Raw genomic sequence first — 24,563 nt, 5'->3', positions numbered from 1 at the left:
CTTAAATTCTTTAATTCTTCAATTCTTTAATTCTATATTTCTTTAATTCATTAAATTTTCAATTGTTCAATTCTTTATCAATTCTTTAATTTGTTAATTCTTTAATTCTCCAATTCTGTAACTCTTTATTTTAATTCTTTAATCCTTCAATTCTTCAAGTATCAAAGAATTCTTCGTATCTAAATTTTCTTTGATTCTTTAATTTTTAAATTTTTTAATTCCCCAATTCTTTATATATATATATATATATATATATATATATATATATATATATATATATATATATATATATATATATATATATATATATATATATATATATATATATATATATATATATATATATATATATATATATATATATATATATATATATATATATATATATATATATATATATATATATTCTAGCATTTTTCGTTTTGCCAATTTTATACTTTAGTTGGTCAAAAAATGTCGAAAGATGTTAATAGTCAATGAAAAAATATGAAAATCTGACAAAAGTACGAAAGTATAAATCGAAATATTTGACAAAACCGGTAAAATTATTAGGCGTCAAAAAAGCTGAGTAAAAATACTAAAAATATTTAAAAATGTTTTTATGCTCCCGAATCATTCCAAAATGTCGAAATAAGACTAATAACTTAAAAAGATAAAATAAAGTAAAAAATGAAAGGTGAATAAAGTTTAAAAATTTTAAACATATCAAACATGAAATGAATATGTAGAAATAATCTAGTAGAGTACGCCACAATATATCTAACTAATGGTAGCAGTGGTCATAGGCTCCTACAGGGAGAAATAATCTAAATTATTGAAAATGTCAAAATATTTCGAATAATGTCACAAAACTTCAAGAAAAGCTTAAAATGTGAAAGAGGTAAAAGAAGGAAACAAAAAAGATCAACATTTTTTAGTGTATTTGAAATAGGAGAAAATGTATTAAAATATATTAAAATAATTCAAAAATGTTTCAAAAAAAAAAATAAAATTTCAATAATTTTGCCTTGCGTTAGAAACCTTTTAAATTTGGTCGAAAACTGAAAAAAATTGAGAGTGGCGAAACGGGACAAATATATCAAATTGATAAAAAGTTGAAATTAATAAGGATGTCCAAAACTGGGTTGAAAATACGAAAAATGCTTAAGAGGCGAAATATGAAATAAGAATCCCAAATTTCATGCGTAAATACTCGAGATTGTTTATAAACTATCAAAAATATCTGTAATAGAGAAAATGTCGAAAAAAAAACTTAAACTATAACAGCAAAATTGTCAATTTGAAAAATGTCAGAAAAATTAAAAAATGGACCAAAAATATATTAAATAATTTAGGATAGGTGAGAAATGTCGAGAGTGGTGAAACGTGTTAAAATTAAACCAAAATTTAGAAAAATGGCAAAATATAACAAAATGTTGAGAACAAGAAGAGAATGATAGAAAAAGAGAACAAATAATTAGAATATCGAAAATGTACAGCATGTCACTAATGCCAAAAAAGAATACAAACGTCCAGAAAAAATATGTCAGAAAAATTTGAAAAAGAACCGATTGATGTTGAATACGATATAAAATAATAATATAAAAAGATTAAATTTGTTATAAAAAAGTAAAACTTGTTGAAAAATTGAAACGAAGAATCCGTCTTTCGACCAGTTATTGATTGTGAAAAATGATAAAATTTGTTGAGAATTATCGATGACATTTCGACATTTATAGGTGTTAAAAATTAATATAAATATCGAGAAGGTTGATAGTATCAATAATGTTAAGCGAGTTAAAAATGTCAAAATAGTTCTTGAATATCAAAATTAAAGTTTCCGGTTTCCAGTTTAAGGTTTTAAGTAGCCAAGCTTCAAATTGCAATTGTTTGCAACCTTTGAACTTTCGTACTCACCCCGTTCCCGGAGCACTCCAGATTGTTGTGATTGCTGGGGCACTTGGTCTGGTCGATGTACGGGAAAATGCTGACGCAGGTCTGGTTGACGCAGATCAGATTGTCCCCGCAGGGTGTGCCGTCGCGCACCAAACCGAACGGCGGTTTGGCCGCCCCCGTTGACGAACCGGTGATCGACCTGTAATGGCGATGGGACGAGGAAGGAACAACGGGAGAACATGCATCATTTCTTTGCGTCGCCGTCTTCGGTGCCCGATCGGACCAGTGCTGGGGCCACGGCCGCTGGCACGTCGGCGATGGCTATACTCACTTGCACTCGTACTCGATGCCCTTAATTGAAATAATTGCCCTAGAGTAAAGATGGTCACTGCAGTCCTCCACCGGCGTCCGGTCACCGTCCTTGCATTGCAGCGAACCGCACTGGATATTTCTAGAGTGGTAGAGACAGAGAGCGAAAATACGGGTAAAGATTAGCATGGTCATAGAGGAGGTAGCTTTTTAGCCTGGATTGGAAACGGTGCAAACAATGGTGCGGTCATTTATTCGGTGCTGCCTGCCGCAGAGCGAGTCGGTCGATGGTGCGTTTCTGATGCCTAACGCATACGCGTATTTGTACTGGTGTCCAGCTTCGCTGTTTAGCGCTCGGAACTGAGCTGGCGTGTGGTGAACCGGAGGATTCCCCGGGGTGAGTGTGTGCGCATTCGATGAGGTTAGGTTAGGTAAAGGCGCCTAATGATGAATGGCCGCTGGCTGAGCTGAACTGAGCGTTTCATTGGCGAGAGCGCCCCACTTCATTTGGGGAAGCTTTGTTGTGTAATTTAGCCGCAGTGTTGATTACACAGCATTCGCGGGACGGACGGACGATCATCTGTCTTTCGCAGGGATTTTCCCGACGCGCTCGTTAGTAATGAAGGTGGCTTCCAAATGAAGTTTATTGGAAGCGGCGGTGGAACGGTTTTGTTGGGTAAAAGTTCATACAGTATATGGCGACCGTGACGTAGAAGGATGATTGTATCAATAAACTAAAGGCAATGTGTTAAGATGAACTGACAACCGGTAAGTAAGCTGCTGACTAATAGTAGTATCATTATTATCAACAATAGTTATTATCAATTTCACAATGAATAATGGACATTTTGCCATTCTGCCAGCCAGTCTTAGAAAACCGGAAGCAATTCTCCGCTAGGGACAAATGTGTGATGGCTACTACACCCATCGTTTGCTTGTGCATGCTCAGGGGCAAGACGTTCTCTACTGTCGAAGAACTTTCCCCAAGCAAGTGATGCTGCGTGTGTTACGCGTGCAACTATAATGATTAATTTGCAGTGACACACTGTCGGGCGAGTGAGGAACGATGCTGCGACCGTTTGTGTAACCGTTTGGCCAGGATATTTATCATCGCTTTGATTAATGACCCTTTTGCAAAAAGAAGCCAAGCCAAACTTGCTGACAATGCACTTTCATGCAGTCCGACGTGTTTACATTGAAACCGATCGAAAGCTGTGGGGAACATGGTTTATACTTACTCCGGTTCGCACTTGATGTAGTTGCCGCTGGTGTCTTTCCCGCAGTGTCCGTTGATCGAACCCTTCGAGTTGAATTGCTCGTAGCAGACCCGATCGGCTCCGGTGCCACTGTAGCCCCAGATCCGTTCGCACTGGGCTGCCGTCGTCGGACAGACTCCGTTGAAACAGTAACCTGCAAGAAAAAAAATTTTGTTGACGTTGTAAGTTTGCGTATGATTGTATAACCGTGCGTCTCCATGAAAGCGTAGTGAAAGGAAGCGCATGGTATTCCGTGTTAACTAAGCTTGAAATGCATTTCCCCAAAGAAGAGATTTCACGTGGAAGCAACAGATAGAATATCTTCACATGCCCTGAAGGGTTCTCTTTTGAACTGTCAGTCGCAAATGAAATCAAAAGCAGAGACTGGTGCTGGAGGATGGATTCGTGAACGAATCTCCTCTGTTGGACATCGCATCTGCTGCTGCTGCTATGCAACAGATTTTTGCTCTCATTTCGAGTACTAGACATCAAAACGGTTGGTTGGTGGTATGTTTTTCGTTGTGTTTTACACCGCTGACGTCCGTTTTTTGGTCATTTCTTTGCTATTTTAGTATATTACATCTGATCAACAACTTTGAATCACTCCTTTAGAAATGATAACTTTGCTGGGTTTTATTCTACTGCACGTGTTTATTTGGTTATCATCAATCCACTTTAGGTATTATAAGCTGGTCGTAAGTTGCTTGAGAAGTTTACCTCAAGACAAGACATGCACTCATTCTAATCGGATTCGAAACATGCACTGAGGCGCCAGCCAGAAGGAACCAATTAAATTTTAATTGGCTTAGTTTAGAAACATTAGATGGCATAGCACGTCTGCGAATGTCTTACGATATAATATTAATACCACACTTCAAGTGCAGCGAAACACTTTACGCTAATTAAACCAACCTTTATTCTTTCTCTTCTTCTAGTTGATGTTACTCAGACAACAGCGCCTTCAATCAAAACAATAGAAGTGTGCAAGTATTGCAAGTTTGAAGAGGGTAAAGTTATTGCGATTTGGGACCACTACTGGTGATGCGATGACAGCCCGCATCTCTATGGAAATCAATCAGAACTTCTGAACGAATGCGTGTGAGGTTGTACGTGATAACAAAACTGAGGGCAACACTACTCTCTGCGGACTGAGAAAGCAAAAAAAAACCTGTGTCCTGAAAACTAATTACAAAACCATACAAAATCCCACACTGGAGCAGTGCGCTCGCTTCCATATTACAGACACCAGAGGATCAGAGACTAGCAAGTTGACAACGGAACAGCGAGCGTAAATTATGGTTCCCGTGTCAACCGCTTCGTGAGGTGAAGTGCGAGACGCCGCCGGTTTGTTACGGTGTGGAACCAGAGAGAGAGAGAGAGAGAGCACCAGGGACAGGAGGGTAGGGTTACCAAGACGACAACCGACCGGAATCGTCAGTGGCAGTGGCGTGACACGGTGAAAATGTTTCACGCTAATTGGGAACATCCAGGCGTGCCATCATGCCGTGCCGCGCGCGCTTTCTCTTCGAGTATCCTGGCAACTATTTCAGCTGAGCTGTCTAAATGCGAAATGGTTTTTGGGTTACGTCGACAAGAGACGAGGGGGAGAGGGTGATGAAGAGAATGTGTCACTTTTCTATGAGACATCTTGCTTGTGTCGCTGTTACTTACAGACTCTTCTGCTCCCCCCTCGACCAAGGTTTCATCCGGCCTGGGAGTTGCTGTCAGTTTCATTGTTAGCAAAAAGGAGGGGGTGTCAGGTGCAGTACAAGTAGAATCCTTTCCCGCTTTTACGGGAGAATCATTAACAAGAAGAAGGGCTTGTTTTTGTGTCAAGCTCGACAATGAGCCGAGCAATGGGATTTTGTCGCGATGTTTTGTCTCCGAAGCCGAAGCTCTTAGCCGAAGTCCCTGCGGGGGGGAAGAAATTCGCTGCTGCTGAGGGAGAGAGAGAGGATGGATGGAAAACAGTTTCTGATTCCAGCTCGATTGACTACAAATAACCGTAGCCGTGAGCTAGGTTTCCGCTTGAGGGGCATAAGTTTTTCAAAGTAAAAAAAGAAAAATGTATATATTTTTCCAAAGTTGCCAAATATTAGTGAGAGTGAGAAAAATGAGATTTTCGAGTTGTTTTCATTGATTACTAGAATCTTATATAAGCTATCGGATAGATATTTGTTAATCTGGGGGCGCAGTTCAGTATCAGTTTCTTGTAACATTTGCAATGTTTTATTGTTAAAGCATTGCTGATAGGTACGAGTGTGAGCATTTCTGTCCAGTGATTGTGGAGATGACATCTTGTTTGGATCGCTACTCTTCTAAAAACATTTTTCCGCTACTCTGAGTTTCATTTGAAATTATCTTGGGCATTATCAGCATTTTTCGTCATTGGAAGCACAGTTTGAGACTGTTTTTTAACTGTCTTTTCCTGGAAATAAAAAGCTCAATTTGAGATCATTTGTTGGAATATTATAGCTTTTAAAAAGATTTTCTGTATAATTAATAGTTCTTCATTTTTATTTTAAATTTTTTTCGCTTTCCTGGCTTTTAGAATTTAAAAATCAATTTGTTTATTTTTTATTTTTTCCAAGCTTTGAATAGCTTTTTCTGACTGTAAGAAACATTTTTTCTCCATTCTGGACTCAATTTGAGATCATTTTTTCCAGGCCCTTTTTCGTGATTCTGAGATAAATTTCGTCATTTTTTTAATTTGAAGTCCTTTTTGGCTCTGAGAGAGCCTATCTGTTAAATTTGTTTTATATTTTAAAACTTTACTTTTCAATTTTGAGTTAAACTTGGATTTGTTCTTAGTTCTCTTTTTGTCAAGCTGAGCTCCATTCGGAGATCATTTTCTTTAAGAGTCTTTGTCTTTTAAAGTGACCTTCAGGATCGTTTTTTTGCGGTTCTAAGATCAATTTGGGATTACATTGTTGGCATTTTCTGTCCGTTAGAAGGACTTTACCTATGATTCTGGGATCAATTTAGGGAAAAAAAACTAACTAATCTATATAGCTCAAAATAGCGGAAAAAGGCAGAAAACGCCCCTAAATGCCAGCAAAAGAAAACGAGAACATGATTCTTTTTTGAGCTGAGAAAAAAACGAATTTCGTATCAAGTGAAGACCAGAAAATGATCGCAAATTGAGCTCAAAATGAAGATTAAACGCTCTTCCGTTTACAGTTGGGGATTATACTCGTCGACAAAAAGCTCAATATAGTTACCCTAAAAAGATTATAGCTTTTTAACCATTTCTGTGAATGTTGGAGCCACTGCATTAGTAGAAGTGCGCCAAAATGCATTCCAGTCTCTGAAAAAGGTTGGCGGCTAGAACTCTAGAACAAAAGCTTTGCTCACCAGTGCTATGATCTCAATTTGGGATTTATTTTAGAGGAAGCGTTTCTCTGAGGGCAATTTGAAATGATTTTTGCCTTTTCTGACCTTTAGAAGGATTTTTTTTATAGAATTCTAAGCTATTTTTAATCTTAAATGCGTTTTATCTCAATTCGGAGCTAAATTTAGGATTTTTTAAGCCTCCGGTAGCAGTTTTGTCTCCATATTGAATTTCTAATTCCAATTAACTTTAGGCCTCTTTTGACTTCAAAAACATTTTTTTCATGACTTTAAGCTCAATTTAAAACATTTGTTTGTTCCGGCCTTTCATACCCTTGAATTTTGGATAATTTTTTGTTTTGTGTTTTGGGCTATTCTGAGCTATTTATTTGACATTTCCTTATCATGAAATGGGTTTTTAGACCATTCTGAGCTCATGTTTCGGGATTAGAGGACATGTTTTTTAGCCTTTAGTGACCTTCCCACCACTTCAGTTTGGGGCCATTTTTAGGCTCTAAGCATTTATTTGTTAGGTTTATTTGGTCTTTAGACGGATTATTTTTATCATTCTAATCTCAATTTGGGAATATTCTGGGTTGTTTGGTGTAACGGCTCCACGAGTCCTGTAAAAGCCTACAGGGTTCCGTCTCATTAGGTGACATACTTAGAACCCGGAAAGAAGCCGGTTTCCTACCGCATTTTTTCGACGTTGGCACAGCCTTCAGCTGTGCATGAAAGTAGGTCAGAACTTGCTTACTGTTGAAGCCAAGTTTTCAGCTTGGCTTGGGTGACGAAAACCGCCACCCGTAAGCACAATTAATTAAAAACAAAAGCCCGCGGTTAGATACTTGATGGACCGGTAACCCGTCGCCGCGCCACGAGAGGTGAGTTACCGGAAAAATGTTTGTAAATAAGTTAGAGTGGCGAGCGCAAGGCTCACCACTCTCGGTAGACTTAGACTAAGTGGGAGTAAGCCCACGAAGTAATGTTCTAAAGAAGAGACAGGCCGAGGAAAGACCATTAGAGAAATAAGGATAGGCAGTGATTTCGCGAGGGGAAATTGTCTCTCGCGAAATACACTCTAGGGTTAGCAGTAAGTTCTCGTGTAAAACTTTAATCAACCGTGAAGTAATAGAGATTCCGCGCGGTAATTCCTACCGCGTGTATAGGAATTCGGGTGATCTTTTATCTAGAATTATCATAGTTCCTGGTAAAGCAATTTTTATTTCTAAGCCTTTCTCTAATCTGTGCGCAGCAAGTTCAAAAATACCTTCTAAGTTTATAAGATAATCTTAAGGTGAATGTTTTTTGATCTTCAGCAGCCTTTTTTATCATTCTGAGTTCAATTTGGTATTATGCTTAGATTTTTGGAAGTACTTTTTGTTAGTTTTTTGTTGTCATTCTGAGCTAAATTTAGAATCATTTTCTGTTCTGGCCGTTCGTTGTCTGCAGAGACATGGAATAATTTTGTATTTCGGTCTAAAAGTTCGAAAGGCGCCTTTTTTTGCAATTCTTAGGTTAATTTAGGATTATTGGCACGCCTTAAAAGGCATTTTTTCGTCATTCTGGGCTGGGCTTTTTCTGAATTTCAAAAATGTGTTTTTGTCATTTTTAATTTGGCGTTTGAAAGAATTTATATATTTATTATTTTGTTCTGTTTTTTCAAGATCAGCGCACATATAATTACAATTAATGCACTTTCCAGTGAGCTTAATTGTTGTATTAAGGAATTACCAACCGTAAACTATAAATAGTCGACATTCTGAACATTTGACTGAGCTTAGGGAATTCGGCTTCATGATTTCTTACAGTGTACTTGGTGTTGCTACCAGAGTAACCCGAGTGCAGCGGACGCGGAACGTGGCTTGCCGGGTGCAGATGGCCTCGAGCATGACGAGCTGGAGCGTTGGTGGGTTTGTATGGTGAACCTTACTGTTACGTCTGCCGTTGACAACTGTGTTTTCGGAGGTGTCGTGAATTTTAGAACCATCGTTTTACTTTGATTAGGGACGTAATATCTCTGGCTGCGGCCATACATATACTTATGTATGTCACCTTATAGTTAACCTCGCTGCTAGAGTAGCCTGAGTGCAGCAGACCAGAAATGTAGGTTGCAGGTGCAGGCGGGGTGGATCATATTAAGCCGAAAAGTTGAACGTTTGCAAAAAGCTGATCCAATAGCGTAGATAGCCGATGGCTGTGATGATCTAAACAGTCAGGTGATCCGATTTGATAACACTCCCACATGAATCACACAGTTTTTTGTACACCACTTTTAGGCCCCTGTTTTGCATAACTTGCAAAGATTTCAACTGTGTCTTTGCGACAGCTTCCCATTTTGCTATCAGGTAATGTAGCTTGGGTTGGAAGAAAGCATGATACATGGTTTCCAAAGCCTTCAACGGCAGGAACTTAGAAATATATTTTGCCCAAAGTACTTAAAATATTCTACTCCACGAACAAACGTACTTCGTTTTAACCAATTCAACGACAGAAGATTTTCCGCAAAAATCCTTGAAGCTTTTCCAAAACTTTTGTGAAATGAATGATGTCCTCAGGATTTTCGTTTTTGTATGATAACAATGTGTCATCAGCCAATACCCTCGGTTACCCACGCAAGCCAATCTTAGCAAGATCGTTTATGTAAACTAGGAACAGTAATGATACCAGATTACTGCCTTGAGGAACTGCTACTGTTAAAGGTTTTCGTGAGCTAGAATTACTATTCACCCAAGTAAATTAAGCTTGCGATCTCCCTTACTTCACAAACATCGAGCTTCTGGAGTAGTATCTGATGATGCCAAGGCTTCACAGATCTAGGAGAAGTACTTTAACCATTTTTTTGGAGTCCATCGCCTTGTATCCATCATCTACAAATTTACTCGTGGCTATCAACGAATTTAAGCCTGCTCGAAATGCGTATTGATAGTTGTACATCACCTCATGATGGTTTAGAAAGTTGGATAGTCTGGCAACCAACAGCTTCTCCAGTATTTCACTGAGCACTGATAACACCGATATCGGCCTATAATCATTTACATCGGCCTTGTTTCCTGTCTTGAAGATCGGTGTCATACGCGCCACTTTTAGCATAGCAGAAAAGTTTCCCGTAGTGACACATTCGTTGAATACATCCATCAATAAAATTGAGAACATGCAGTTGTGATTTTTTACGAATGAAGCTGGAATTTCATCTGGGCCGCTGCTTTTGTCAGAATAAAGGTCTCTTATTTTTAATATTACTTTTTTGATTGTTGACCTCAGTGAAGCAATTGGTAACAGCTGACTTTGTACGTCCTACAACTTAATTAATGTTCTTCCAGATTTCTTTTGAACTGACTTCAGAAAATACACGTTCGTATTGTTTCTTATTACATTCATTTTTAACAATGCTGAACTCTCTTTGGGCTGTAGAAGCTCTCGCAGTTGATTATCCAATGGCCGTCATCTACAACTTACTAGGGCGTTCTGATTTATACGGATCAGTTTCCGCAGGTCGGACGTCATTCACAAGCAGTGTCGTTTTATTTCTTCAGACGCCTTCTTGAAATATTGGTCCTTAAGTATGTTGTACAATTCTATCGCATGTACTTATCATTCTACTACTGATCCTTGCGGAAATCAGTTCGCGACAGTTTCATTTACGATATGGTTTATAGACTCTGAGCAGATTACACGGTCTCATGTGTTTTACTAACTACTGCTTTATACTCATTGAAGGCCATCGGAAAACTTTAATGAAACAACCTCGCGTGCTAGTGTTTCAACTTGGACTCCTTTTAATTTTACTTTTTCGGCTTACAGATTAGTTCCTTCAGGCAAAGTTTCACTTCTTAATTATAGTGCTATAAAATAGAGGGGGAAAACACAACCATCTCATCCAATCGCGGGCTAGCTTGACGACGCGATTGGTTAAAGAAAATAAACACATACAAACATACAAACATACAAACACACAAGCGTGCGCAGTTGGCCTGTGTATTTGTTTAATATTTTAGCCATGTGCGCTCATCGCATTAGGCTTGAGATAGGTCTGGGTACAGTGTGAGGCAATGTAATTTGACTCTCGCACTGTGGCATGGGAAACTAAAGCAATTGCCGGGTTTATGCACTGGGACAAGTGAATTGGCTCGGTTATGCAACTTATGAAGTTCAGAATAATTTATTAGTTACCAGGGATGTTACGGATGTGATTTTTTAGACAACTGCAGATGCGGATGTGGATATGTGATTACGGATGCAGATGTAGATGCGGATGTTAATTTTCATGCGGATGTTCCGCATTTACAGATGCGGTTGCGGATATTCGTAGAATCCCTTGTGTTTAATTTTGCTTATTTCGCATGACTATGTCCCTCTCCAGTGCAAAAGTTATTTTTCCACAAAATTTTATGAAGCGATATTTTTTCTCAATATCCGCATGGTATGATGCGGATGCAGATACGAATGCGGATGTCAATTTTCATGCGGATGCAGATGCGGATATTCATATCATCATTAGTTGTTACTAATAGAGCTTGGTGGAATCGTGTTCGTTACATCCTTATGAGCTCCGTTTGGGACCATTTTCTATTTTGGTCTTAAGAATTTGGGATCATTTTCTTTATCTGTTTTCTGTAAAATTTTATAAAGCGGTTTTTCGTCATTCCGAGTTTAATTTAAAATCATTTTCTTAGTTGTATTATTCTGACCTTCGGAAGCGTTCTTTCGCAATTCTAAAGGATTTTTTGTACCATTGTGAGGTCATTTTGGCGATCATGTTCAGGTTCGGCTTTTTTCTTACCATTCACCATTCTATTTTTTTCCTATTTTCAGAAAAATATTTTCTTCATTCTGAGTCCAATTCGGGATACTTTTGACATTTTTCTGTCTTCAAAAGATTTATTTTTATTTCAACCTTCCTTTAGGATTTGAAAAAAAAAATTTTTTTCCGATGACTTCTCATATTTTGAAGTGTATTTTCTCTCTCAATTTTAATTGCAATGCTAGTCTTTGTGTGTGCGTACGCTTTCGAGATACTCTGTATCCTTCATGCACTCGCTGGAGCAGCAGCTAACGTGCACCGGCGCGCAAAAACTCTTTTGTATTGCTGCTCAGCGACTGTGAAAGAGTACGTGAGTTCCTGCTTGCTCGGCTAGAAATACTCGAGAAAATGTGCTGCCTTCGGCTGCTTGTGCTCGCGTATGCGGGAGCGGAGTGAAGAATACTCCAGTGTGTGATGTCGGTAACAACGAGAACCTCACATGAGATGTTGCATGCCGTTTATGAGCGAGACTAACGATACGGGCCATCATTTCTGTTTGAGCATTTTCCTATTGTCCCCTTAAGGTGACAAACCCGGAAAATGTCACAAAAATAGGCTTCTAGAAGTCGGAAAAAACTGAAAGAAAACGATTTTAAATTGGCTCCGAATAATAAAAACGCTTTTAAAACCCAAAAATAAAGGCCAAACATGAATTCAAATTAAGCTCAGATTAACACAGAAAAGCTAAAATGGTCGGCGTGCGACCAGACCGAACCAAGCGCCAAAAACATTATTTTGAGTAATCGGCGATCAAAGTTTAACCATCCCATTTGCTTCCAGCAAGCTGCTGCAGAGAAATTTTGTTATAATACCATTATAAACTGTTCGAATGATTTCGTTTTTTCATAAAAGATAGATTATCAGTTTTAACATCCACTAGTGTTAAAAACTCAATTTTCAAAAAAACGGCGCTTGGTTCGGTCTGGTCGCACGCCGACCAAATATGCTTCTAAAGTGATTTCAAATTAAGCTCCAAACTCCAAATAGTGCGAAAAATGTTTCTAAGAGCAAGATAAAACCAACAAGAAAATGATTATAAAATGAGTTCTAAATAGTAAAAAATGCATCTCAAGGCCATAAATGGCGAAAACATTTCAATCGCTATTTAAGGCCAGCAAATTCTACATTCATGACGAAAGAATGAATACCTTTAAAGTTAAAAAATCACAGGAGGGTTGTGTGCAAAGCCACGACCGCAAGATGAAGTACAATACTTTTACAAGAGAGATAACCCGGCTGCTTGCGTGTCAGTCATTTTTCCTAGTAAATAAATGTTGACCGCTCATTGGCAGTATTGAAAATTCTGTGCAAATGAAGTTGAAGTACTACTCAATTTCAGTTTGCACATATAAATACGACCTCACTGAACAGGAAAAGTACAAACTCTTTGCGGCGCAAACAAGTTTCAACAGTCAGAGTATATCGTCAGTTGAATTCAATACTGGCACAACTCAAAATTCAGAGTTTCGAAGAAACGCGTTTGAAAATTTGCGTCAAAAATTTCTTTTTTCATTTTCGAGAAAAATCCCACTATAAAACTTCCCATTTTTATTGAACTTGTTTGGGTATATCATGGGCATGTAATGAGCAAGTTATAAGAATTGTAACCTCATTTTTCGGTCTTTTTAGGGGTATTTTAGACTTGTGCAATAAAGGCACATCTACTTATATTTCTGGAAATATTGTGAATTTTGAAACAAGTCTTTGTGAGATGAAACTTTATGGTATTTGCAAGGGGTAAGACAGTGAGTAAATTTGAATTTTTACGAGTTTTTCTGAGAAAACCTGAAATATAAAGAGTAAATCTGAGTAACTCTCATGTCTCTGAATATTCATCCTTAAACTTTTTTCCCACCGCAAATATACACATCATGTTGCTAGATCCCACCGTTCATATATATATTTCTTGCTCTCAAGGTAATCAAAGATATGAATCATCTGAAAAGTTCGGAGTAATATTGAGTAAATTAGAGTAACTCCCAAGCATAAGAGTAACTCAGATAAAAGTGAGTAAATTTGAGTTTTTCTGAGTTTTTTTGAGAAAACGTGAGAAATAAAGAGCAAATCTGAGTAATTATCGTGTCTCTTAATATCCATCCTTAAACTTTTTTCCCACCGCGAATATAAACGTGAATGTTGCTCGGTCTCACCGCTCATATATTTTTCTTGTTTTCAAGGTAATCGAAGATGTGAATCATTTGAAAATTTCAGACTAATATTGAGTAAATTAGAGTTACTCCCAAGCATAAGAATAACTCAGATGAAAGCTGTCTCGCCCCTCGAGTATTTGGCATCGTTTGCCATCAAGACTCAAAACTGCAAAATTTTGAGTTGTGCCAGTATTGAATTCAACTGGCGATATGTACATGTGAATTCAAATTAAGATAGTTAACTTTTGGTTAAAGCTCAGAACAAGAAAATATTAAATCTTCAATTCATTTGTTTGGTTGTCCTAAAAAGGACAGTTTGTTGTTGAATTTAAAATCAGATATGACGCTGATTGCATCTCTGTGTTACGCCGATAGCCGATTAACCTATGGCCGGGCGAATCGGTTCGCGCCGCTTTTCGCGTTTAGCCTGGCAGAGGCTCAATGCGCACGGCCAACACAATAGAAAGGTGTTTTCACATTGTCTACGCTGCTATTGTCTGTTATTGCTGAGTGCTGATATCTGCTGCTACTGCTGTCAACGTTGTGGACGGTCCATCCAGCTCACCTTCCGACTAATGAATGTAGCTAGTTTTCTCAGAAACACTCTTTTGATAGCCGAAGGGCGCTACGAAATAGGCCACGCCTTTCTGTTCAGTTTTACCATTTCCTAATGTTCTTTAGAGGAATTATTCCACAATTCGCATTTGATTTTTGTATCCAGCGAATAAACACCGACGGTGCTCTCACACACGCAACGGTTTTAACCCGTATCTTATTGCGGTTTGTAACATCAAGCGATTTCGTTTGCTCGCTGTTGCGTGTTGCATCATGTTGCAACTTGGCAGCTGGGAGACGACGAAATTCTGTTAATGCTGATTGATTGCATCGACTTCGTATTAGCTCTGCATAGTCGAACTAACTGTCTTTGTGAATCCGGTCTAACAGGGCAGTTTGCTATTCAAAGTCGGTTATGCTGATCGCAGCCTTTGCGCTGCCCCTACAGTGGGGGGTTTACTAAATAAAGTAAAAATTAGACAACTATAACAGAATTTGATTGCATCCCGCACAGAATGTTTGCTTATGTTGATGCCAGAAAATTATTAACCTTCAATTATTTGTTTATTTGCCTTGAAAAAGGCATTTTGTGGTTCAAAATCGGTTGCCGATCACAACCTTTGAGCTGCCCTAACATTGGGGGAATTAAGATACACGGACAACATGCACTGTGGAAGTTATTTCACATTCAGTAAACTAGACGGGTGCGACAAATTTAAATTGCTAGGATCCAACACAAAATCTTGCTTGCGTTGTCAAAAATTATTAACTTTCAATGACTTGTTTATTTGCCTTGGAAAAGGCATTTTGATTTCCAAAATTGGATTTCCTGATGGCAATCTTCATGCTGCCCCAACACGGGGGGAATAATATCAGTCTGGCGACACACGCTGAGAAGAACCGCGCTGCTCCTGAGACGTATTGACCAACCACAGGGCTAGTGCTGCTGCTAAGGAAGGGCGACTGCTGTTGTCGCTGTCTAGAACTATTATGAGCGGCTTCGGCTGAAACAGGCTCTTATATAGGCCAAATAGCATGTTTTCAATTGCAAGGTATATGATTCTGTCGACCGTGCTTGGGAAGCAATCATATAACGACCAATCAGAGGTCGAATTTTTCGTTTTGACAAGGCTTGACTATTTTCAATAGTACAATAGTGTGAATAATAAAATTACAATTATCTTATATTGGGAAGAATCTTAGAAGATTTTCTAATCTATTGCTGCAAGAACAAAGGAAATCCATCGAATACTAACCGATTTATTAGCATTTGAAATTGGACATTTTTTTCACTTTTTTCGGTTTTAGATTTTCATTTCACATCCCTATGTAGCCGAACTTCCTGAGAGAAGTATTCTACTTCAAAACACCGAAATAAACTTCAAAAAGTAGAAAGTTCAAGATACGATCCAAATTGAGCCCAGATTGTTGAAAATGCCATGGAGTCATGAAATGCCGCGAAATAACGGAAACATGTTTAATAATGATAGCATAAAAGCAAAGCAAAGCCTTGGTGCTACATTCCGATTTGGAACTCGAGCTTCTGTTCATTATACACAAACTTCGCAGCCAACTGTTAAGTGTACAGGACAATTGCGGGGCTAGCGCTACGATCATACTGACACTAACAGTCTCTTCCGAGCCGAGACTCGAACCTACGACAAGTGGCTTATAAGGCCAACAACGTACCCCGAGACCTGCTGGATGATAACATACAAAGCTCAAAATAGTAGCAAATCATCCGAAACCAAGCACAGGGTGACAAAAAAACGTTTCTGAAGGTTGAAATAATTGATTCTATTTAGATTAGAATGGCTTTCAAACTTTTTTCAAAGTAAAAAAATCCACTCCGAATAGCGAAGACTATTGCTAAACTCCAGAAGAACAATGAAAAATCATAAAAGTATTTCGTATCGAGCTCAAAAAACCCTAGAAAAACCTCCAAATACGATCTCACATAGAAAAACTTTTGTTAAAATCCAGAAAAGACCAAGATAAGATCGCAACTTTGACAAAAAAAGCTTCTAATAGCCAAAAAATAACACAAACCAGCGAAAAAAAGTCAAGGGTCAGATCTAAATTTGAAATCATTTTAATGGTCTTCAGAAGTACTTTTTGATTAGTTTGAGCTCAATTTGGAATACACTGGGGTCGCTTTTTAAGCTGGTTGTTTTTATGCGTTTTTTTGAACGGGATTATTTCTTTAAACGGGATTATTTTCACTCGATTCGGAAGATTATTTGTACGCAGTATCAAATAAGTTTTGTTTAAGTATATCTGATATAATCTTTTAAACGCGGTACAACTAACCGCGTAAAAAGTGACCCCAGTGTATTTTTCCTTTTTGACCATTTCTAATTAGCTTTAGTTTTTTTTAATCCGCTCTTCAGGAATTTTTCATTGCTATTACTCTGTTTTTGTTCAATCTAAGATAACTTAGTGTTCCCATTTCAATTTTTGGTTTTGCGATTCAAATTAGCGCTCTGATGATTATTGTATAGTTTCCTCAACATGTTTTCAAATATCAAATCAAGAAGACTGATTTTTTAAAGTGCTATTTTAAGCAATTTTTACTATTTTTTGAAGACCGTCAGAAGTATTTTTTCATCGTTTTGCACATTTTCTGGTTTTAAAGAAGGGTTTATTCTCACCGTTTTGAGCTTAATTTAAACTCATTCTCGATTTGGTGCCCTTCTGACCTTCATAACTCTGAATCATCTTCCTCTTTGTTACATCAGTTTTTAGCATTTTCTGGCCTTAAGAAACTTTTCGCGCTTTTCTGATTTTGGTAGGATTTTTTGGCTTATACAAAAGCGTTCCTTCGTCATTCTGGGTTCAATCTCAGTTCAATTCAGTTAAATTTGAAATCCAATTTAAGCCTTTCATTTCATTTATTTGTTATCTGGTAGTGTAAAATGAAACCTTTTAAATTACTACCTACGTATTGTAAAAGTTTTATATATATATATATATATATATATATATATATATATATATATATATATATATATATATATATATATATATATATATATATATATATATATATATATATATATATATATATATATATATATCAATGACTTAACTTATGTACTATTTTAATTTACTTTAACATTAATTTACAATTATGATTGTCCAGAGCTCCAAAATTCGAGGCAGCCCTTCTTGAAACTTGCTTCCGAAGTCGAGCGTTTAATTGTAGAAGGCATCATATTCCAATTTATCACAGCTATGACAAACATTGTGTTTGCGTAGCTTGTCGTACTGTTTCGTGGAATTATGCAGTTTTGTAAACGACGGCTTTGAGTTGGGATCAATTTTTGAAAAAGCGCTTTGGAAAGTTTCCATAAAAACACACAGGATCGGTATGCGTATAAGTTTTGTAGCGAACATCCGATTAAATTGTGCTGGAGATGACTTTCTCAACATCTTTAGAAGCTTTTTCCCAAATTCTGAATTCAACTTTGGATGATTTTTAGAAGACTCATTTTGACATCTTATTGTCATTTTGAGCTTTGAAATTATTTCTGGCCCTAAAATTTTTGCAAATAATGCTGAGCTTAACTTTGAATCATTTTCTTATAATTTTTGACTTTTTCTGACCTTTAGGAAGTGTGTTTTCTTCATTCTAAGCTCTTCAAGGCGATTTTTTGTTTATACTGGTTCATTTTGAGCTCAATTTGGGATCATTTTTTGGGCAATTTTTCACTTTTCTTAGTTCAGTTTTGGATTATTTTCGAACTTTAGAGCACATTTAAGTCATGCTGAGGAATAATAATCTGTTTGGGCCTTATTTTGCTCATCAGAAGCGTTTTTCGTAATTCTGAGTTTATTTGGGAATCGTCTCGGTTTTTTTTCCTGGTCTTTAGAAACGATTTTTCGCCACTAGGCGCAGAGTGGCGATGTAGGTTTTATGCAGTTTTTTTTCGCCATTTTAGGCGCAGTTTGGGATTATTTCTTGTTTAGACTTAAAGTTTTCATGCCACTCTGAGTTTTATTTTGGATCATTTGGTAATTGAATTTTTGTAAGTTTGACGCATTTCCCTCGTTTCTGACTGAAATTTTCTAATTTATTTTTTCAATGAATTACTATGTTAACGCAACTATTTATTACCTCTAGAAACATTTACCTGCCAAATTTGGTTCCATTTAGTTGATTAGTTCTCGAGATGTGCAGAAATTTGTGTTTCATTTGTACGGGACCCCTCCCTTCCAGAAGAGGGAGGGGTCTCAAACTATCATAGGAACCTTTATCGACACCAAAAACCCCTACATACAAATTTTTACGTCGATCGGTTCGATAGTTTTCAAGCCTATATGGATCAGACAGACAAACCGGACTGCATTTTTATATGTATAGATTACAGCATCAATATTTTAGAACCTAAAGAGTGAATATACATCTATTGGATGGAAGCGTTCATGTAAATCTATTTTTACAAATGAAAGTTTGAATGAGAAAGGCTGGGTCTGACTGCTAGGTGGATTATTTTAGGTATTTCTATTGATTTTCTCCATCAATTTTCCCTTCTCTTTTTATTTTAATCTCCATATTAATCCCACTATACAAATGTTTTCAGACACCAACGTCTTCGTAAATTTGTAAAATACCCCTTATAACCCTCAGGTGCATACGACTATGTCTGAAACTATCGGGAGCGTGAAACTTGTTTCTTACAAAACGTTTTTTATTTGACTGGCGTAAAAGTGTATGTATGATCAATGCCCTATTGTACTTACCGGTGGAAAATCCGGTCGCGTTCATCCCGCACGGGTTCCCGTTCTTCTTATGTACATCGGGCGGACACTGTCCGGATTCCCCGTTGCAGTACTCCGGCAGGTCGCACTCGTTGTGCGCATCCCGGCAGATCACGCCCGGAGGCTTTAGAATACATTTATCACAGCATGGTCCAGTGGCGCACTGGGATTCCTTTTTCAGCTTGCAGGTGATGCCGTCGCAGCACGGGTCCGTCTTGTCGCAGTCCAGAGCGCTGCCGCAGTCGCACTCTTCGTCGTCCTCCACGATCCCGTTGCCGCAGTTCTTACGGAGCTCGACCTGTCCAATCAGAGAAGAGAAGAGAGATTATTTTTTTTGTCTTCGGAAACAACTCCCGCACTAATGAAATAAACTTCGTTTTTCCTTTCATTAGAAATAATCACTCGCTTCACTGGCCACTGGCCTAATGCCGGTGGTGGCTAAATCCTACAATTGTTGAAACGAGAAGCAGCTTCAAAAACAGAGGAACTGAATTGAAAACAAACACATAAATTCGTATTCAGTTAGGTTCCGGAACCGGAACAGAAGGAACGGGAAAGCTTAAACTCGATAACGAAATGAATAACATATCGTCGTCGTCGCTGAACTTTTCTGGGAAAGCGGCCTGATCGGAACACACTGTTGCTCGGAGCAATTCAACTCCGGCACGATATGTAGTCATTATTTCGGGTTGCGCTGCTGATCAGTCAACCGAACATTCACTGACACACGCGCGTGGACCTTTCCGTTGAATTTCATCGTTTGCGAGTATGTTTCCGTTTTCTTTTAATTGGTTCCGATCGGGTTTTTACTCTGATTGATTCGGGGTCTAGGGTTGGTAGTGGTGATCCGGGCACGAATAGGATCGGCTATTAAAGAATGGTACAAGTGTTTGTTATGTTTTTGGATTGAGGTTGAAAGCAGCTTTGAAGTTTTTTCATCATCTTTTTTTTTATAATTCATTTCACATGATAGATTCGATCAATATTTTTTAAGAATACCAACGAAAGAATGAATTGCTTTAATATTTCTTTGTCATCTGCTTCGATGTCTTATTATCTAGTAAGTTAACTATGTTTTTAACACTAACTTTTGATTTTATTATAAAAAAAAAACAGATGTAAAACCGAAAGACTGTTATCGTAAATGTTTTTGTAAAATAAATAAATAAAACACTCTCTCCCAAATATTCTATTTTTAATTTCTGTTATTTTTTTTGTAATTTTGCGCCAGCTTTTGATCAAATTTTCCATATATTTTGTTTCTTTTGTGTCATTTGAAGAAACAAAATATTCCTGAACTTGATTTTTCTAAATTATATTATATCATTGTTATATTTGAAATGTTTTGTTTTAATTTATATTAATTTTTTTGCAGTTTTTCGTCATTTTGTGTCATCATTTGTTGTGTCTCAGTTATTATTTGTAACTTTTTGCTATTTATTCGTTTTTGCTTTCTTATCATTTTGTGACAAAAACATTGTACCCCTTCGTTACTTTTCGTTATATTTTGAGTTTGTCTATGTGTATATTCGTTTTATTAATTTTGAACTTTTTGCTGTTTTCTGTGTCATTTTTGACATGTTTTTTTGTTGTTTTTCGATCATTAAATGTGTCGTTACTTTCGTTTTTATGATTAATTTTGTTTCATCACCTTCAGTCCTTTCTCCACAAACATTTATTAGTATATTTTTCGCAACTGCTAGTAAGCTACGTTTGTTATTTTTATTATTTTTAATTGGTGTTAGTTAGGACAATTAGCGCCATATTTTTGTGAACCATTGTATTTTTTTTGTCCACTAGTCACTTTTTCAACAAAGTTTGCCATTTGATTTTAATCGTTTACATTTTTATATTGTTATTTATGCTTCTTTTTGTGTATTTTTTTTTCAAAAATTCTTCTACTATTCTGTTTGTCATCATTAACTTTTTATCGTTTTACAGTCATCCCTAGTAACAATATTGGTTTCATCAAAGTTTTATAGCGCTTAATACAGTCAAAACAGCACTTTAAAACTTCGATAAAACCAGTTTTGTTCCTTGGGACTATTTGTATCGGTTTTGTCATTATTTTCTTTTTCTCTGAAATAATTTTGGAAATTTGTTGTGTTTTTTCATCATAATCCGCCATTGTTCTTTTTTTTCCATGCCTTATGTCATCGTTTTGATGTGTCATTTGTGCATTTTTTTGTCTCGTATGTGTATTGTTATTTTTTTCACCATTATTTTTTTCACCATTATTTTATTATTGGTTATTTTGTTTCCTGTTTGTTATATGAGACTTTCGTCACATAATTGGGAATATTTTTGTCGTTGTCATATTGGTTTATTTTCATCATCTTTTTCAATAGTTTTTTCAGTAATTATTATTGTTTTACTATTTTGTTGCCATTTTTGTATGATTGTGCTTTTTATCATTTGAGAAATATTTTATTTTCAATTGTGTCTTTCGTCGTCAGTTTTTGTGTCAATTTGTTTGCAATTTTCGGTATCCTCTGCAGCTTTTTCAGTTTATCAATATTTTTTTTTGTTATTTAAAAGAGTATCTTTCAGTTTGCGTTTCATTATTATCTTGTTCAGTTTTTGAGTTTTATTCTAATTTTTTACCGTTGGTGTCTCATTTTCGTATTTTTTTTTTAATTTTCTGTATTTTTTGTTATATTTTGCCCTCTTTGTCATTGTTTTTTCATCTTCGCTAAGTCATATTTTCTCGTAATTAGTCGACTCTTTTTTGAAATCTTTTGTTTTATTTTTCGTGTTTCATATTTACTTCTTGACATTTTTCTTTTTTTAGTTACCGTTTAAGTTTATGTTGTTTATCTTGTCCGGCCATTTTTGACCAATTCTATTATTTTTTGCCTTTTGTTTGACTGATTGTTACTATTGCAATCTTTCGTGTTTTGCCAGATTTTATTTATTACTACCATTTATGCGCTTTTTGTGCTATCTTATGTTTTTTGTCAATTTTTGTTATTTTTGTTATGATGTTCAAAAATATTTTTTTCTGTCATTTTTTATATAATTTTGTCTGCGATTTGTGCTAGCATGTAGGAATTCTTGTCAATTCTTTTGTTATGTAAATTTTTATGATTGTATGTTTTTTTAACTTCACCATTGTATTCTCACTTTACATTTTTACGTCATGCATTTTTTTCATTTCTTTTTTCACTCGTTATTGTGTCTTTTCTCACGTATTTTTGTCATTCAACTTTTTCTCAAGTTGGTTTGTTTTTTTTTTTTGCATATTTTGCCTCTAGTTTGCAATATTTTTTTGGTGATTTTTTATATTTTTCACCATTGTGTTATAGTTTTTTACTTCTATTGTTATTTTTTCTTTCTGCGGTTCTTTTGTTATTCGTTTCAGCATTTTCTGTTTGCTTTGAAATGTTTTTTTTACTATTTTTTCACATTCTTCGCCACACTTGTTTTTATAATCGAGTTTGATTGTCATTCTTCATCGACATTTTCCTGAATTTCCATCATATGTTTTGTAATTTCTTCTGTTTGTTGCTGATTTTATTTATCATTTTTCATATATTGTTGTTATCTTGCATTTTTTGTCATTTACTTGTATTTTTTGTCAGAAAGTTTTTAGAATTTTGTCATTCATATCATTTCTATCTTTTATTTTCAACTTTTTGGGTATTTCTTTTGTAATTTTTTTGTCAAACAGAATTGTTCTATTCGCTAGTTTTTTGGAAACTTTTCTCATGACAATTTTTTATGTTAATTTGATAACTTGTATTTCAATATGGTAACAGTTATTTAAAAAATGAACTTTTGTCATACATTGCAATTTTTTTGTTCATTTTCTCATTTTACGTCAATGATTTAGTCAATCTTTTGCGATATGGGATAACTTTCGTGATTTATCAGGACAGCATTGGCAATATTATGTTCTTTTATTTGTTTTCCATTATAATTTTTTCTTTTTTTTTCTATGATTTTTTCTTTCTAGATTTCTAGATTTTTTTTGGGAACTTTTCTCATGACATTTTTTTATGTTTTTTTTTATATTTTGCACTACTGATTACCATGGTTATGACTTTTTGTCAAAAATCATTTTTATTCATCATGTCATATTTTGATTTTTTTTTGTTAATTTCATAACTTGTTTTTTAAATTGGTAATATTTTTTTATAAAAGAACTTTTGTCATACATTGTAATTTTTGTTGTTTTTTTTTCTCATTTTCGTCAAATATTTAGTAAATCCTTTGCGATGTGGGATAACTTTCGTGATCTTTCTGGACAGCGTTGGCAACTTTATGTTTTTTTAACTGTTTTCCGTTATATTCATTTGTCCTTTTTTCTATGATTTTTTTTTCTAGATTTCTTCTATTTTTTGTCATTTTCATGACTTTTTCCCGACCTGTCATTCTATGATCCTTATCCTATGTTTTTTGCTCTTGTTTTGTCATTATCTTGTCACTTTTTGACATTTTATTCGTCTTTACGCTTGTTTGTATTTATTTCTAACTTTCTGAATACGAGTCATTTCTGTATGATTTCTGTAATATATTTCACAGCTTTTTCTGTATTTTTTCTCATTTTGAGTTGTTAATTAATGTTTTTTGTGTGGTTTTCTATAACTTCTCGTGTTTTTTTTTTGTTTTTTTCTTTCATGTTTCAACATTGTTTTGTAACCTTATGTTATCACTAATTTTCGTTCGTCATTTCCTGGTTACTTTTCGCCCATTTTGGAGTAATTATATGCTTTGCTTTCACTGTTTTTTACTGTTTTGTTTTTCAGCCATCTTATTTTGTTATTTCCAATCCATTTTGTGAACAAGTTTTTTCAACATCTTTTTGCAATTGTTAGTCTTTCTGTCATTTGTTTGACCATATTCCGTTATTTTCGACATTTTGTAGTGTTTTTAAAAACTTTTCGTCGTTTTTATCTCTTATTTTTGTCTTTTTTGTGTGATTTTTTTGTCATTTGTTGGTGTATTCTGTCATCATCTATTCTTTTTAGTTAACATTAGCATCTTTTTCATGCTTCATGATGTTTTTTTGTCCTTTTTTTCAGTTTCATGTGGCATTTATCACTTCGTTTTCGTATTTTTTCGTCAATTTCGTGTGACTATTTTTTACCATCAATTTTTATTCATTTAGAATGGTAAGAATCTTATTCTTAATTTTTGTTATATTTAGTAATTATTCTGGAAGTTTCCTCTCTCTAATGTTTATCTGTTTGATGTCTCTTGTTTTTCTTGTGTATTTTTTTACCACTCTTTTGTTATTTCTCGTCAATTATTGTTATTTTTGTTCATTAGTTATTTTAGTATTTATTCGTGAATAATATCTGGTCCTTCATTTTTGTCTTTCGTTTATTACTTTTGGTTAATTCTTCAGTTTACCACCATTTACTTTTCGGTGCTTCATGTTTTTTTTTGTTATTTTCTGGTGAAATCTGTTGTCGTTTTGTTCGATTTTTTTTATCTTTAGTTGTTTATTGATCATTATTTGTACTTTTTCGTTATAATTTTCTCATGTTATTTTATTTATCCCTCGTTTGTCTGTGTTTT

General features: G+C 35.6%; 1 protein-coding gene across 14 annotated transcripts in view; it reads right to left on the bottom strand.

The window, feature by feature from the left end:
- LOC129732887 (disintegrin and metalloproteinase domain-containing protein unc-71) overlaps positions 1-24,563 on the bottom strand; it is a 932,421-nt gene that overhangs the window by 86,931 nt on the left and 820,927 nt on the right. For 13 of the 14 annotated variants that reach the window (XM_055694387.1, XM_055694302.1, XM_055694349.1 and 10 more), the window contains 4 exons: positions 19,023-19,338; positions 3,423-3,594; positions 2,207-2,326; positions 1,897-2,125 (listed from right to left, as the gene is read on the bottom strand). In XM_055694387.1, the coding sequence (XP_055550362.1) occupies positions 1,897-2,125; positions 2,207-2,326; positions 3,423-3,594; positions 19,023-19,338 (837 nt within the window). The remainder of the gene's footprint in view (positions 1-1,896; positions 2,126-2,206; positions 2,327-3,422; positions 3,595-19,022; positions 19,339-24,563) is intronic. The other variant, XM_055694321.1, reaches the window with a different exon arrangement.

Source organism: Wyeomyia smithii, chromosome 1, assembly GCF_029784165.1.
Source record: "Wyeomyia smithii strain HCP4-BCI-WySm-NY-G18 chromosome 1, ASM2978416v1, whole genome shotgun sequence".
Lineage (NCBI taxonomy): Eukaryota > Metazoa > Arthropoda > Insecta > Diptera > Culicidae > Wyeomyia > Wyeomyia smithii.
Note: the sequence above shows the minus strand (reverse complement) of the source record. Positions and strands in the feature narration are given on the sequence as shown.